Genomic DNA, 12,815 nt, shown 5'->3' with positions numbered 1-12,815 from the left:
CATCACAAAATCAAATTAGTTGTTTAAAAACTTAAAATTACCTGTAACTTTGTGAGAAACAAGTTCATGGGAATTGGCTTTCACAGAGTATTATATGAATTGATATTAAATATTATAATGTTAATATTAATGATATGTTATAAAGTGGTTGATGTTGTTACAATGGCCTAGATATGAGGATGGTTTTGTATGTTTTAATGTGGATTTGTGAGTTTACACTGGACAGACTGTTGCCAGCCAAACCTTTGAGACACAACCTTAAAAGGAGTAGAACTTCATCCAATGATAACCGTGATGACCACAGTGACAAAACTACATCAGTGCCAAAAAGAGTGACATGGGGTGGGACTGTGTAAAATCAAAATGAATATGCATAAAGCTGACGCAACACCAGGGCTATAAAAGGCGGAGCCGCCATTTTGTGCTCGAGTCTCTGGGTTTGGCCACACTCCCAGCACTGTCTCTTTCGTTTTGTGAATTTTTTTATTGTTCTCAATAAAACTTTTGTAACTCTTTGCCACTCAGGGTCTGGGTCGTTTATAAAAACTGTAAGGTTAAGTCCTAATTCTACAGCTATAGTTACTGAACTCCTGAAGGGCAGTGCTGAGAGAAATTCATCCTGTCAAATCTGCTTCTCTACGTCTTTATCCTTTGCAGAGAAAGAGGAAAGCAACTGAAGCATGAGGAAAAGGGAAAGGCAAAGATACAAAAATACAGAGATCAGACTCAATAACTCCTCTCCTGAGGCTTTTACTTTGGCTTTAAGAAATAATCAGCCGCAAAGTTCCTCACTGAGTTTAAACTGCCAACCCCCTGCTTTTTTTTAGCCCCTCCAAAAAAAATCCTTCAGCTCATTTTTGAGAGGCAGCTTTTCTCATTAAAACTGGGAGGGAAAATAATTGTCCCCTATTTCTTTCAGCAGGGCAGGAAAAAGAATCACTGTTAGTAGAAAAGACATGGGGAAAAAAAAAAAGACGTGTCCTCAAGCATTAGATAAATGAATTATATCAAACATTGCACGTTTTACTGTTTACAGCAGCTGCTAGAATGTTCCAGGGGAAGGACTTAAATTAATTGTCATCTGTATATGTTTGAATTTATAAAAATCACACTACATTACAGGTGTCTACCTTTCTGTAATCTGTGATTTCTGTAGTGGGCAGGACATCCTGATTTTCTTTACAGTACCTGCTAACAATGTTTTTCTCACTGCAATACAATATTCTTAAATATATCTGAGGTTTATGGAAGTCTTTCCAATTGCACATCCCTGCTCCATGTCATCATCTGTCATCCTGCTCTCCTTTTATATCCACAAGAACTGTAAGAACACGTCACAAAACAGCTTGTTCTGGTTGAAAGTGCCTTCTTCACTTGAAGCACCTTTCTGCCACCAGCAGCATCAAAATCTGGCAATTTGTTCAACATTCTAATTCAGAAGTAAAAATTTCAGACCACCAAATTAGTAGAATTGTCAGAAAGCTACTTCTGCAGTGAAGAAGCAAAAACTGTGCCTCCAATGAATTTGGCACTCCATATCCATAGAGGGAAAAGCAGGACTTCTGGTGGAGATGTGTCCAGCTTTACCAGCACATTTCAGAAGAACTGAGAATGTCAAAGTAGCCCAGCAGGAATGATAAGTGTGTATAGGAGATTTGATCCAGAAGAACGACTTGGACAGTTGGAATTGTTTACCCTAACAAGGATAAGACATGTGGGAAACATGACAGCACTGTGTAAATATGCATGTCAGAAAATTAAGACAATGCCCTGATCTGCTTGTTCATATGGGACAGGATTACACTGAAAGGGCCTAAAGTTAACCCAAAAATGGCTGCTAGAGATGAGGAAGGACTGGTGAAAGCTGGTGAAGCTCAAAACAGGCTGCTTGAGGCAGATGAGAATCTGCTGGAGGATTATAAGGCCACTTGAAAACATGGTGAAGAGTTTTGTAGTTTAATCTTTGCTGGTGTGGTGAATGGACTGCAGGGTCCCATCAGGGCCCCCTCCCGCCCAGTTCTGATTCTGAGCTGACTGTGTTGTAAATGACACTCAGATGACAGAACAGATCCTTGCTCCAAGGTGAGTGGAGCAGGTTCTGATGGGATGTTTCCTTGAAGCTTGGGGCTCAGATTCACTTACTTCCTTCACTGCTTCCTGACTGGGAACCAGAAATGCTAATTTCCTGGGAAGATACTGATCACCAGTGTTCTTCCCAAAGTTATGCTCAAAACACCATTTTCAAATTCAGCTTTGTTTTGGATCTTCAGTTTACCTTTGAAAAGAGGGAACATGTCCCACACCTGGTCATTTTCTTTGTACTTCAAGTCATAATGTCAAGATGCAAATTACTGTGAAGTATGGCATAGACACAAATTCTGTGTTAATTCTCTATCCTTTCTGTTGCAAAGGTCTCTTTTTCTTTTCCAATCTCTTTGCTACCTTTACTTTCTTCCCTTGACTAACCTGTTTCTATGAGAGAGAGCTTTTACCCACCTCCCTTCTGTTGGGTTCCCTCTCCTTCCACACAGTCTTTGTTAGTTGCCTTTCTGTAACCATTCTGCATATTACTGGACACCTTCATCCCTTTCCATCCATGCATTCTCTCTCCAGCCCAACATTTACTGCCCTGTTCTGTGCCATCTTTATTAGTTATGATATAATCTAATACTTCATGATAGGAGAGAATAATTTGTTTTCTATGTAATCTAGACCAGACCTTGGGAAAAAATGCAGTAAAGTGTTAATAATAACTGTAATGTGTAGCAGATTACCATCCCTGGCACACAACAGTCTCAGTTAAATAGAACCACACAAGTGTGGAATAGCTGAGTTTGGATGGGCCTCTGGAAATTCTCCAGTCCAAGCACCACATTCAGTAGACCCGTGTCTGGTTTTTGTGATGGCTTCTGTAATACTGGGGTTTGTAAAACAGTTCTGATTACAGTTTTCTGAGAGCTACAGAAGAATGTCAGTTTTGATCTAAAAGGGTACATTGAAGTATCCTTTAGTTTAGCTGACTTGGGAGCTAGAGCAAAGATTATCTGCAAATAAAATTAATGAAACTGAATAATGGTAATGAACTGAGAACAGAAGTTCAGGGAAATTTGGTGATGCATAATGAGATAATGCTTTGTGATGATACATAATAAGATAATGCAGAAAAAATATAGCAAATTACAGTAGGCAAAAAGAAATCTCACTCGTCTGTCAACCTGGGATTAAACTCTGAAAGAATTTCTGAGAAACTTCAGTAGTTTAACACAAATACAATCTTAAAATACTTCTTATTAGAAGCCTCATTTGAAACAACACCATGCACACACTGTAGAGTTAGGAGGATCTTTTTCATATTCATGTGAGTAATAACTTGATGTTTGCTTACATATATATTTAGAAAGAACATCTCGTACCTCTGCAGCTAACACCTTTCCTGCACATTGAAAGGAGTATTTGGATTATTCTCTAGCACTTGTATAACGAATCCTTCCATATGCCTTGCAGGAATGCACTGGGGACTGCAGCAGCCCTTTGGTGGCAGGTGTGACCAGCATGCGAGACAGTGCCAGCTGGGCACAGAGAACAGGCAAAGCCATTGACCCTGTCACTAAATACTTCAACCTCAACCACATGATGCAGCACCACACAGATGCAGCTGATGATGGAGAGGCTTTGCAGCACCCATCACTTCCCCAAGCCCAGCCCACTGGCTGCACCTCTGATCTGTGTTATCAGCAAGGAACATCACAAATGACAGCAGGGACAGAGCCTTGTTGGCAAATGTCCCACAGGGGAAAGTGTCGATTTCTCTCAGGAAGAGATGACAGAAATAAAAGCAATTGTCTGTTTGGATTGGATTGTCTATTTCCAGTCCATCTGCTGATACTGGTTAGGAGGTCTCTGGGAATTGTTTGCGTCACCTTGGTCATTTAGTCCTGACACCCACTGTTTATTCACACACAAATATCTGAGCATTCACAATGTTATAAAAATAAGGAGCTTGGTGTGGGGGTGAATCAATTAATTTCTGGACAATGCATCCCTTCAACCACATGGACTACTATAGTATTATCACAGGGACAACAGAAAAATGTCGTAAAATTTTAGCAAACCTTTCATTTTAAAACCAAGTGGGAGGATACTGACTAAATGGTTAGTTTTAAGCTGTACAGAAAAAGGATGCTTGGTCCCAGTAGATTACAGGCTTAAGCAACAAACTTTCTAACATTAAAATTATCCCCCTGCTATTTTGGAGTGAGTAGCTCACCTTAATTTGGCTTTCCTTCTGTTTTTCCTCTTTCTTGAGCCATTTTCTCTAAGACCATACCTTTATCAGGAAGAAAATGTGTCACCCACAACATCTTAGGAAAAGGCTTAAAGGTGCCCTGTGGTGGTTGTACACTGAGAGGACAAGGAAACTGGTGTGAGGTGCAACAGGTGCAGGCAGGAAATGGGGGGCTTAAAACTTACTGTGTTCGGCAACATAACATCCTGTAGCTGGGAACTTCAAGCATTTTTGACAGCTGGGTCTCCATGGAAATAAGTACTAAAAGACTCCAGCTATTTTAAGAACTTAAAATAAAGGACTCCGGAAGGTTATGGATAGATAATACATCTGGGGGAAATCAGTACATTTTTGGACAATTCATATCCTTTAGTTTACGTCTTTTGCTCATACTGCCTGTACCAACTTAACTGGACAACAGCAGAGAGGGTAGAGAAATGTGCTTAGTTTGGCAAGAGGGAGTCAGACTCAGGGATGTCAGAAAAAGTAGCAGCTTGTGTTCAGTTCTGCTTTCAAGAGGTTCAAGATATGCACAGTAAAACCAGTAGATATCATCTTAGAGGCTTTGTGACAGAAATTAAAAACTAAATATAACAAACAGAAGGACCAGACTTATTAGTTAAATTCAACTTTCTGATATTCACATCTGCCATGCTCCCACAGCTGTTGTTACCCCTTCTACCCTCTCAAAGCACAGCCAGTCTGGCCACAGAGACAAGTACTATGTAGTGTCTCACCACTTGTCCCACTTCTCCACTCCATGTCTAAGCTGCTCACCTGAGAAGACTCTCATCCAGAGAGGCTTCAGAAAGCTCTTTACAGAGCCTTCTTTTGAACACTGTCCACTTGCACAAAGCCTGGCGGCGTTTGCCACCATTCCATCAGATTGTCTTTGGAACCCCAAGTGGGTAGGCAATCCATTTTTAGCATAGGAATAGGAATTTATTTTTTTTCTGCTGGAAACTTTGAAGAGAGCTGCTTTTCTTCCCCAGCAACATGCCTTTTGAAAGGACAGGCCAAATTAAGTACCTGGATGGATTTTTATGCCTTAGCAAGTCCAGTGTTCTCAAAATCTGTTTGTCTGCAAATCTGTGCACAATTTAAGTGGCATTCTCAATTAGGAGAATGTTTACATGGGAAGCTATATTTGTTTTATAACCAGCTTTTAGTTTCTAAGCTTAGGGGAATATATTTTATTTTTTACAGTTTAGGGAGTCAGGGATAAAACAAAAAAAAAAATCTGAGCTTGTCTCATTGTTGAGAAGATAATTTTTTTTTCCATTTCCATCTCCATACATAGAAGAACACAGCCCATCTAACTCTTTGTATTAGACAGAAAGCTCACCTGCTCCAGGGTGGTTTTACTCGGTGGCCACACAAGTTCCTCTGCAACCTGGGAAAGTGAAGTGCTCCTCAGGGCCAGCAAAATACTATGGCTGCTGAATTATGGCAATTACACAGAGAGGATTCTGCTGAATAAAGCAAGAGGAGTGTAAGCTCATGGTCTCTCTTGCTGGTTTGTAGGTTGTAGAGCCAGGTACTTCAGTAATGATGCCTTAAACTCCAACCTGCATAGCAAAAAATCATCTCTTCTTGAAAGGTTTCTACCTACAGGTTGTCCTCTTCCACCCAATCTCACAAGCCTGTGCTTGGCCTCTTCTCCTCCAGTAAAATTACTGTACTTTTTCTACACTCACACAATTAGTAACTGTACCTGCTAACAGGTCCTGCAGTTTTCAAAGCAGCTATATCCACAGAAGGTCTGTGCAGACAGACGGATGCATTCTCAGTCGTCCATGTCACACCTTCCCTGCTCTCCTTGGTGCCTTTGGTGTTTTCTCTGGGCACGGACTACTGTCACTGAGATGGTGTAACACCCACCAAAAGCTGAATCATGTGACAGGCAGTTCTGAATTTTCAATAAAGAATGACCAGGAAGGTGACTATTTTATTATTTTTTAAGTAATCAACATGGAAATAATAACAGTGATTAAGTCACAACAGGCTTAGTCTAATAGTAACCACAGCATTAATACTTAACACGAATATAACAGAAATTACAAGTATGTTAACGTTATTCTCAGTCAATGAACAAAAGTGTACAGGAAGGTCAGCATTAGTCTATTAAGAATGCTCCAAAACCAGCTGGCCAGTGCACTCCAAAGCAGAGTGCTTGCTGCCAGGCAGGCTGGGGTGCTGCTATCTGCCCCTCCAGGCAGTTTTACTCCTGGGCTCCCATGGGCCCTTCCTCTTCCCCTGTTTTTGCCTGTGGTTCTGGTGTTTCCCTCTGTTTGTTAGGGTATCAAAGCAGGGCCTGCTTGAAGGAAAAGGAGCCGCAGTGCCATGGGCTGGCCCTCACTTTCTGTGTCCCCTGGGTGGTGCAGGGATGCAGCCCCCAGCTCCAGGCAAGGCTGGCTCCACTGAGGGTGTGTGACCTGCATCAGGATCTGCTATTCAGACTCTTTCCCCACCCTCCCTGACCTCCTTGCTCCATGGATAGGACATGCTTTTGGAGCTGTACCGCTTTTAAGATGCTTTCTTTTACATATCACTCTTTAATAGGAATCCTGTAGCACAAAATAGAAATCTTGCTTTTGTAGGAAGGGTTTTTTTTTCAATGCACCCTTTTAATCTCCTAGTCCTTGTACCGTACCATCTTCTTTTCCAAAACATTTACTAATGCATGTACTTGGCCACCCACCTTTACATGGAAGTACCAAAGTGACACTCAAAAGAATAACTTGCATTTGATGTTGTGGTCCTGGCCCTCTTGGTCTGAGCAACACAGGATAAGCTTCTCAGCTAGAACATTTTCATAATCACAGGGAGGGCTGCACCCTCAAAAATAAAATTCCTCAGTCTTTTTTAGAACCAGACTAGAGGACATCAGTGTGAACAAAGCAGTAGTCTCCATCGTTCTTCCAATCAGGATTCCTCCTAGAGTACCACCAGCTGCTGTGTCATGTTCACTGTAGAGACAAGAGAAGACATCAGCTTGTATATTGTCAATTCTACAAGTTTTGATGGAGATGGAAAAGAAGAAATCCTACAGCCTGCTCAAGTGGGCTTTTTCTCCCAAATGCACTTATTAAGGCCTCCCCTACTCCTTCTCATACAGCTCTTATGTTATGTTGAAAAAAACCCAAAACCCAACAAAAACTAAACCAAACCACAACAAACAAGCCCACCAGCCCAGGAAAGTATATGTCTGATTATTTCTGTAGAGGGTTCAGTAATGGTTTTGAACACACTGTTCTAAGTTGCTAAGTGTTTACTACTAACTACTTTTAATCATCTGTTTATTACTTACAGCAAAGCAAATCCATTGCCCAATACTACAGATTTGTGCCGTCTGGCCAGGATCAGCCACTTTCAGGAACAGCACAGTATGCCCAAAACAAGACATAGCAATGTACTGACTATTTGCATTCCTCTTGTGGACCACCAGGCTTAAACAGTCCAGAAGAAGATAAAATTCCTGCAAAGCTAAGGCCATAGTTTCACAACATGCCATCCTCTGCAGCAATACTGCTTTAGGACAGTCCCTGGCACCCCTTGCTCTGCAAGCCCTGTAGGTTTGTGGGACAGCACTGAGCTTGGATAGGAACCACGGAGTGAGGACTTAGTGACTGAGCCAATACTTCTCCAGTCGCAGTGACATCTCCCACCCCACTTCATTCTCTCGAGTAACGCACCGGTGTAGTTGTCCTGCTGACCGGCCCCTCCTCCATCCGGTGCTTCCCGGAGTGCGGCAGCTCTGAACTGTCCCGATAATCACGGCCCTTGGAGTTCTGCATGTCCAGCACTGCCCGGCTCTTGGAGGGAAGGGGTGGCTTGTTCTGCTGTCCCTGGATGCTCAGGCTGGCTTCAGCCCTTGATGGCTTCACGAGTTTTTTGAGTGGTGCCGAGTTTTCCAATGGTGTTGTCATCTTTGGTTTACCTTGACTCTTTTCCCCTGTATTCTTTTCTTCCAATTGGCAGGATGAAGTATAGGACCGGAATCGCTGTGTGGGCACCAGGAAAGGTGGTGATGGCTGTTTGCCAGAGGTCTTGCTGCACTCAGGCTCCTGTGGCTTTGTGAGATGACAGCTCTGCTCAGGCAGTGGCAGCTGCTCTTTCCGCAAGGCCTTGGGATATTCCTGCTCTTTCTTGGGGGCCACCTTGCCCTTGGAGCCCATGGAGCCATACAGTGGGTTCTCGAACATCTCTGGCCTTTGCTGCCCCTCCTCCTGCAGCACAGGCTCTACTGTGGATTTCCCCACATCAGGCGGCCTACAGTCATGGAAGTAGGGTGAAAAGGAGACTTGTGAAGAGCAGGCAAGACAGTCACTGACTGATTTAGAGAGGACATGAATAGTAAATGAGCGTGAGCAAATTAAACTGCCTGAAGGCAACAGGAAAACAATTAAACTCGGGGAGAGAGAACAAAAGTGTGTTTAATAGAGAGTACAGAAGTGAGTTTTACTTTGTTTAATCATTAGTAACATGACAGCAGAGAGCAGATATGCATAGCATTGTGTAAACTCCCTGCTAGGTAACAGTCCTGTCAAAGTGATGTTTGGCTTCTTTTTAAACACAGATAAACTACTGAGCCAAACTGTGCCAGGTCCTTTGATAACTCTGAGACACACACAAATCTGAATTTGAATATTAATCTTCATATCTCGCAGTGAGGATGGAAATGGTAGTCTAGAGGCTTAAAATAAGAGCTCACATCATACTGTGGCATTTTACAACTAGGTCAATCTCCTCTCGCTACCAATGCAGCATGGTATTCCTAAGGAAGGGATAAATTTCCTTAATGCACCCAAATGCACAGTGTAGGAGTAATAGCTCTGTAGAGTGAGACAATCCATGTGCATTCCCAGCAGAGCCCTTTGAGCTGCAGCACAGCCTGGAATGACAGCACAGCCGTGCAATGGCATACAGCAAGTCCTATGGGTTTGGGTCACTCGACCTGATTTGGCCAGGCTTTGACCTGCAAAGTACTTAAAAAACCAGCCACAATATCACTGAGCAGAGTGGAATAGAGGTGAGTGGCACATGTTCTTTGGGTGTCTTCAAATGAGTTGTGTCTCAAGCTCTTCTCTGGCAGTCAGTGTATGCTGGAGCAGAGAGCTGAGACATGATGGAGCACTGCCAGATACAGAACAGACCCCAGCAGTGCTGACAGCTCTGACTACTGTGAGTTTTGACTTCCAGAATGCCACACCCATTTACCAGGGAGCTCCAACCCAGCTCAGAGAGCAGCTGTCTCTTGGCTGTGAAGAGGTCTGCAACAAGGACACGGATTGCACACATGCACTAGGGTGAAGTAGCCTCGTCACCTCACTAAGCTGAGAAGGGATGGGATATTTTCAGCTGCCAGATGGAAATTTTGCACAAGCTTTGTGATAGAGGCAGTACATGGAGTCTAGCTTCTGCAGCAGCTGGACATTTGTATCATGCCCATAGAAATTCAGTGAAAGTACGTCACGTGTAACACACGAAGGCCCTCTCCTTCCTATCCAGGGGAAGGATCTATGCCACACTCCCCCCTTTTCTTCTTTGTTATGACAGTCAACTTTGTAAACTTCTCCGTCTCTTCTTCTGGTAGAGAATTAAACCTACATATATCAGGTTCAGACAACAGGTTGTTCAGTCGGGAGAAGACTCCAAGGAGTCTTCACTGCAACCTTCCAGTGCCTAAAGGGGACTGACACTAAGGAGGGAGAGTGCAAATAGTGACAGAACAAGGGGGATATTTTAAAATAGAAGAGGAGAGATTTAGGTTAGATGTTAAGAAGGGTGCTGAGGCCCTGGCACAGGGAAGCTGTGGCTGCCCCATCCCTGGAAGCATCCAAGGCAGGTTGCATAGGGCTTGAAGCACCCTGGGATAGTGGAACCTGTCCCTACCCATGACAGGTGGTGGAATGAGATAAGCTTTAAGGTCCATTCCAATCAAAACCATTCTATGATTCTAAGATTCCATTATTTAATTGTAAGTTTAACTCATTGTCTTTGGCTTTCCTTTCACAAAAGTCTGAGGAACTGCTACACTAGTTTTCTTTGAGTACGAAGTGAAGGTCTGTACTTGTGACCTTCACTTATCTTTCCCATTCTAGAGATAAAATATGTAAAGAATATGCTGCACCTTGAACTCTCTAAACAGATAATGAAACAGTGACTGTGCAGAATGACAGGCGAGAGGAGCCCAGCCTCAGTGCAAAACTCAAACACTCACTGGTACTCTTGACTCCAATTACAAATGCTTCTGCTTGCTGTAGGCTGGAGGGATGGTTTTGGAGATAGAGGTGACAAGGAGGGTGATGTGGAGGATGAGTGACTCTGCCCCATTAGGGAGGTGTTCTCTTTGGACTGCTGCTCATAGTTCCAGAGGGAAGGTGCCTGCTCTGATGAAGGTGTCTGCTTAAGCTGGCAGGTTGCAGATGGCTGCTGAGAGAAGGGAGCCATGCCCAGGTAGTTGGGGTTGCTGATGTCTGTGGGGGTGGAGCTGCTCAAGAGAAGGAATATTGTTAGGGAGGCACATGCACAAATACCTTTGGGGTTTTTTGTCTCACTGCCAGCTACAAAGGAGTTAGATCCCCCTGACTGCTTAGATTCAATACTACCTGCTTTTTTACTTTTTTTTTTTTTTTTTGGTCACTGTTGCTTCAGAATCAGGGAATAATTGGGAGTCCTATTGGTGCCACACTCCCCTTGGTCACTGGAGAGGAAGCAGCTGGGTCAAGACAACCTCCCCCACCCCCAAAATAGCTCCTGTGGCTGTAGCAGATGCTTCCCTTTCCAGGCTGCAGAGAGCACTCAGCTTCTGTAGCCACATGTAGGGGCTGTCATAGGTTTCTGGGCCCAGCCAGAAGCTGCCTGCAAGGAAAAGCCCCAGTGAAAATGGGTGAAAGGACAGCCTTACTCAGACTCATGCTATGACTCTTGGAAAGGAAAAGCCAGGCAGTTTGAGCACATCTTCCCACCCCAAGCTGTCAGAGGTAAGGTGGCAAGGTTACCGTAAAATATCCTCCTTTCCTAGGCTGTCTGGAGAAGTGACAGCACTCCCCCAGTAGCGAGCAATGGCTGCTGCCTCTCTGGCCATCAGATGAGTAGATTTTGACTTTCTGTTGGAAATAAAAGGGTCTTTTTTAAGAGGGTTCAGGGACCCACTCTGGCTAATGCATTCTCAGCTTTTGAAGCTTTGGGCACAGGAGCATTGACCAGTCCTGACCAGAAAGCCACAAAGCAGCTTCCCAGGGCTCAGCACACCTGTTGATGCTGCTCCCACAGCAAGCCCAACTTTGCGTTTATGGCGCCAACCATTTTCCTGGAGCTGACTTACCCACTTGCCCTTTACCTGTTAGCCAGATCCCAGTCTTTGTTAGGCTCTAAACTGCTGATGTTCTTTGGTTTCTGACCAGTGATTTCATCACGTTCAATCTTGACAAAATCTGAAGGAAGGAAGGGGCACACATATCTCCAGAGTCTGTCTGCTCAAGTTTTCTGTGTTCCCATGTTCATTAAGGCATCTTTTTTTGTCCATCAGAGTGATGAACAGTTTTAAACTGTTGTTGCTGTTATGTTTTCAACTACCCACTAATACATGTCATGTCTTGTTGACAGAGGAAGAAATGTGTCTTGAAATACAAAGGTTATGACCCACCAAACAGCCATATACAGTCATTATACCATTGAGAATAATTGTAAATATCATGAATAATTGTGAATGGCTGCTTCTGTATTCTGAATGAGAACAACAGATAGCAAGGTGAAAAAAGCAAAGTTTGTGATCTTCTAGCTAAGAAACTGCTCATTGAGAGCCTGACATACTCTTTGCTCCCCAGGATGACTGGAGCAGGGAGAGCTTGGCATGGAGTGTGCCAAGTGGAAGTAAGGGATCCCCATTAAATAAAACCAGTGCGGGTGACAGACAGGGGGCTCTCTCAGTCTGCTGAATTTACTTGAATGATGAAAAACCCCATGGAGTCCAATTGTTCTGTCTTCCTGAAAGAGTACAGGCATGCTCCTGAGAGCTAACCATACTCACACCTCCTTGCACTCAGCATCAAAAGCATTCTCTGTGACTACAGGCACTGCAGAGATAATTTTCAATTCCTTGACAGTTATCAGAAATCTTTTGAGGTGAGCATTCTCTAGCATGAGCATTGCAGAGATGTTCCTTACCATACAGTTTCTCTCTCTGTTTTCCTTGTGATGTTTGTAACTTGATTTCACCTTGGAAGATCCCCGTTTTCTCTCCATGGTGTGTGAGCACAGTATGGATAGGAGCTAAGGATTCTGTTGCTTCTATTCGCAAGGCAATGCAGCCTTCCCCTAAAAGACAACAGGGAGACAATGAGGCTGGGACTGAGAAACAAAGCACTGAAATATTTTGTGTCATCTACAACCAATGCACTGACAGGTATGTAATTATTGGAGAGAATCTGCTCTGGATCACAGTAAGGAGCATAATATCTCCTGAGAAATTAGGGGCATTTATGTCACTTCATGTGTATGTGAAGGATTTGGGCATCAAAGTTAC

The 12,815-nt window shown here is 43.4% G+C and overlaps 1 protein-coding gene across 3 annotated transcripts in view; it reads right to left on the bottom strand.

Moving 5' to 3' along the window:
• Positions 1–6,199: 6,199 nt before the first annotated feature.
• INPP5D (inositol polyphosphate-5-phosphatase D) overlaps positions 6,200–12,815 on the bottom strand; it is a 54,992-nt gene continuing 48,376 nt past the window's right edge. For 2 of the 3 annotated variants that reach the window (XM_038145976.1, XM_038145975.1), the window contains 5 exons: positions 12,458–12,607; positions 11,631–11,724; positions 11,290–11,397; positions 10,509–10,778; positions 7,945–8,557 (listed from right to left, as the gene is read on the bottom strand). In XM_038145976.1, the coding sequence (XP_038001904.1) occupies positions 7,960–8,557; positions 10,509–10,778; positions 11,290–11,397; positions 11,631–11,724; positions 12,458–12,607 (1,220 nt within the window). In that variant the 3' untranslated portion in view covers positions 7,945–7,959. Of the gene's footprint in view, positions 7,255–7,944; positions 8,558–10,508; positions 10,779–11,289; positions 11,398–11,630; positions 11,725–12,457; positions 12,608–12,815 lie in introns of those variants that run through there. The other variant, XM_038145977.1, reaches the window with a different exon arrangement.

The sequence above is a fragment of the Motacilla alba genome, chromosome 9 (assembly GCF_015832195.1).
Source record: "Motacilla alba alba isolate MOTALB_02 chromosome 9, Motacilla_alba_V1.0_pri, whole genome shotgun sequence".
NCBI lineage: Eukaryota > Metazoa > Chordata > Aves > Passeriformes > Motacillidae > Motacilla > Motacilla alba.
This window is presented reverse-complemented; position numbering and strand designations above follow the sequence as displayed.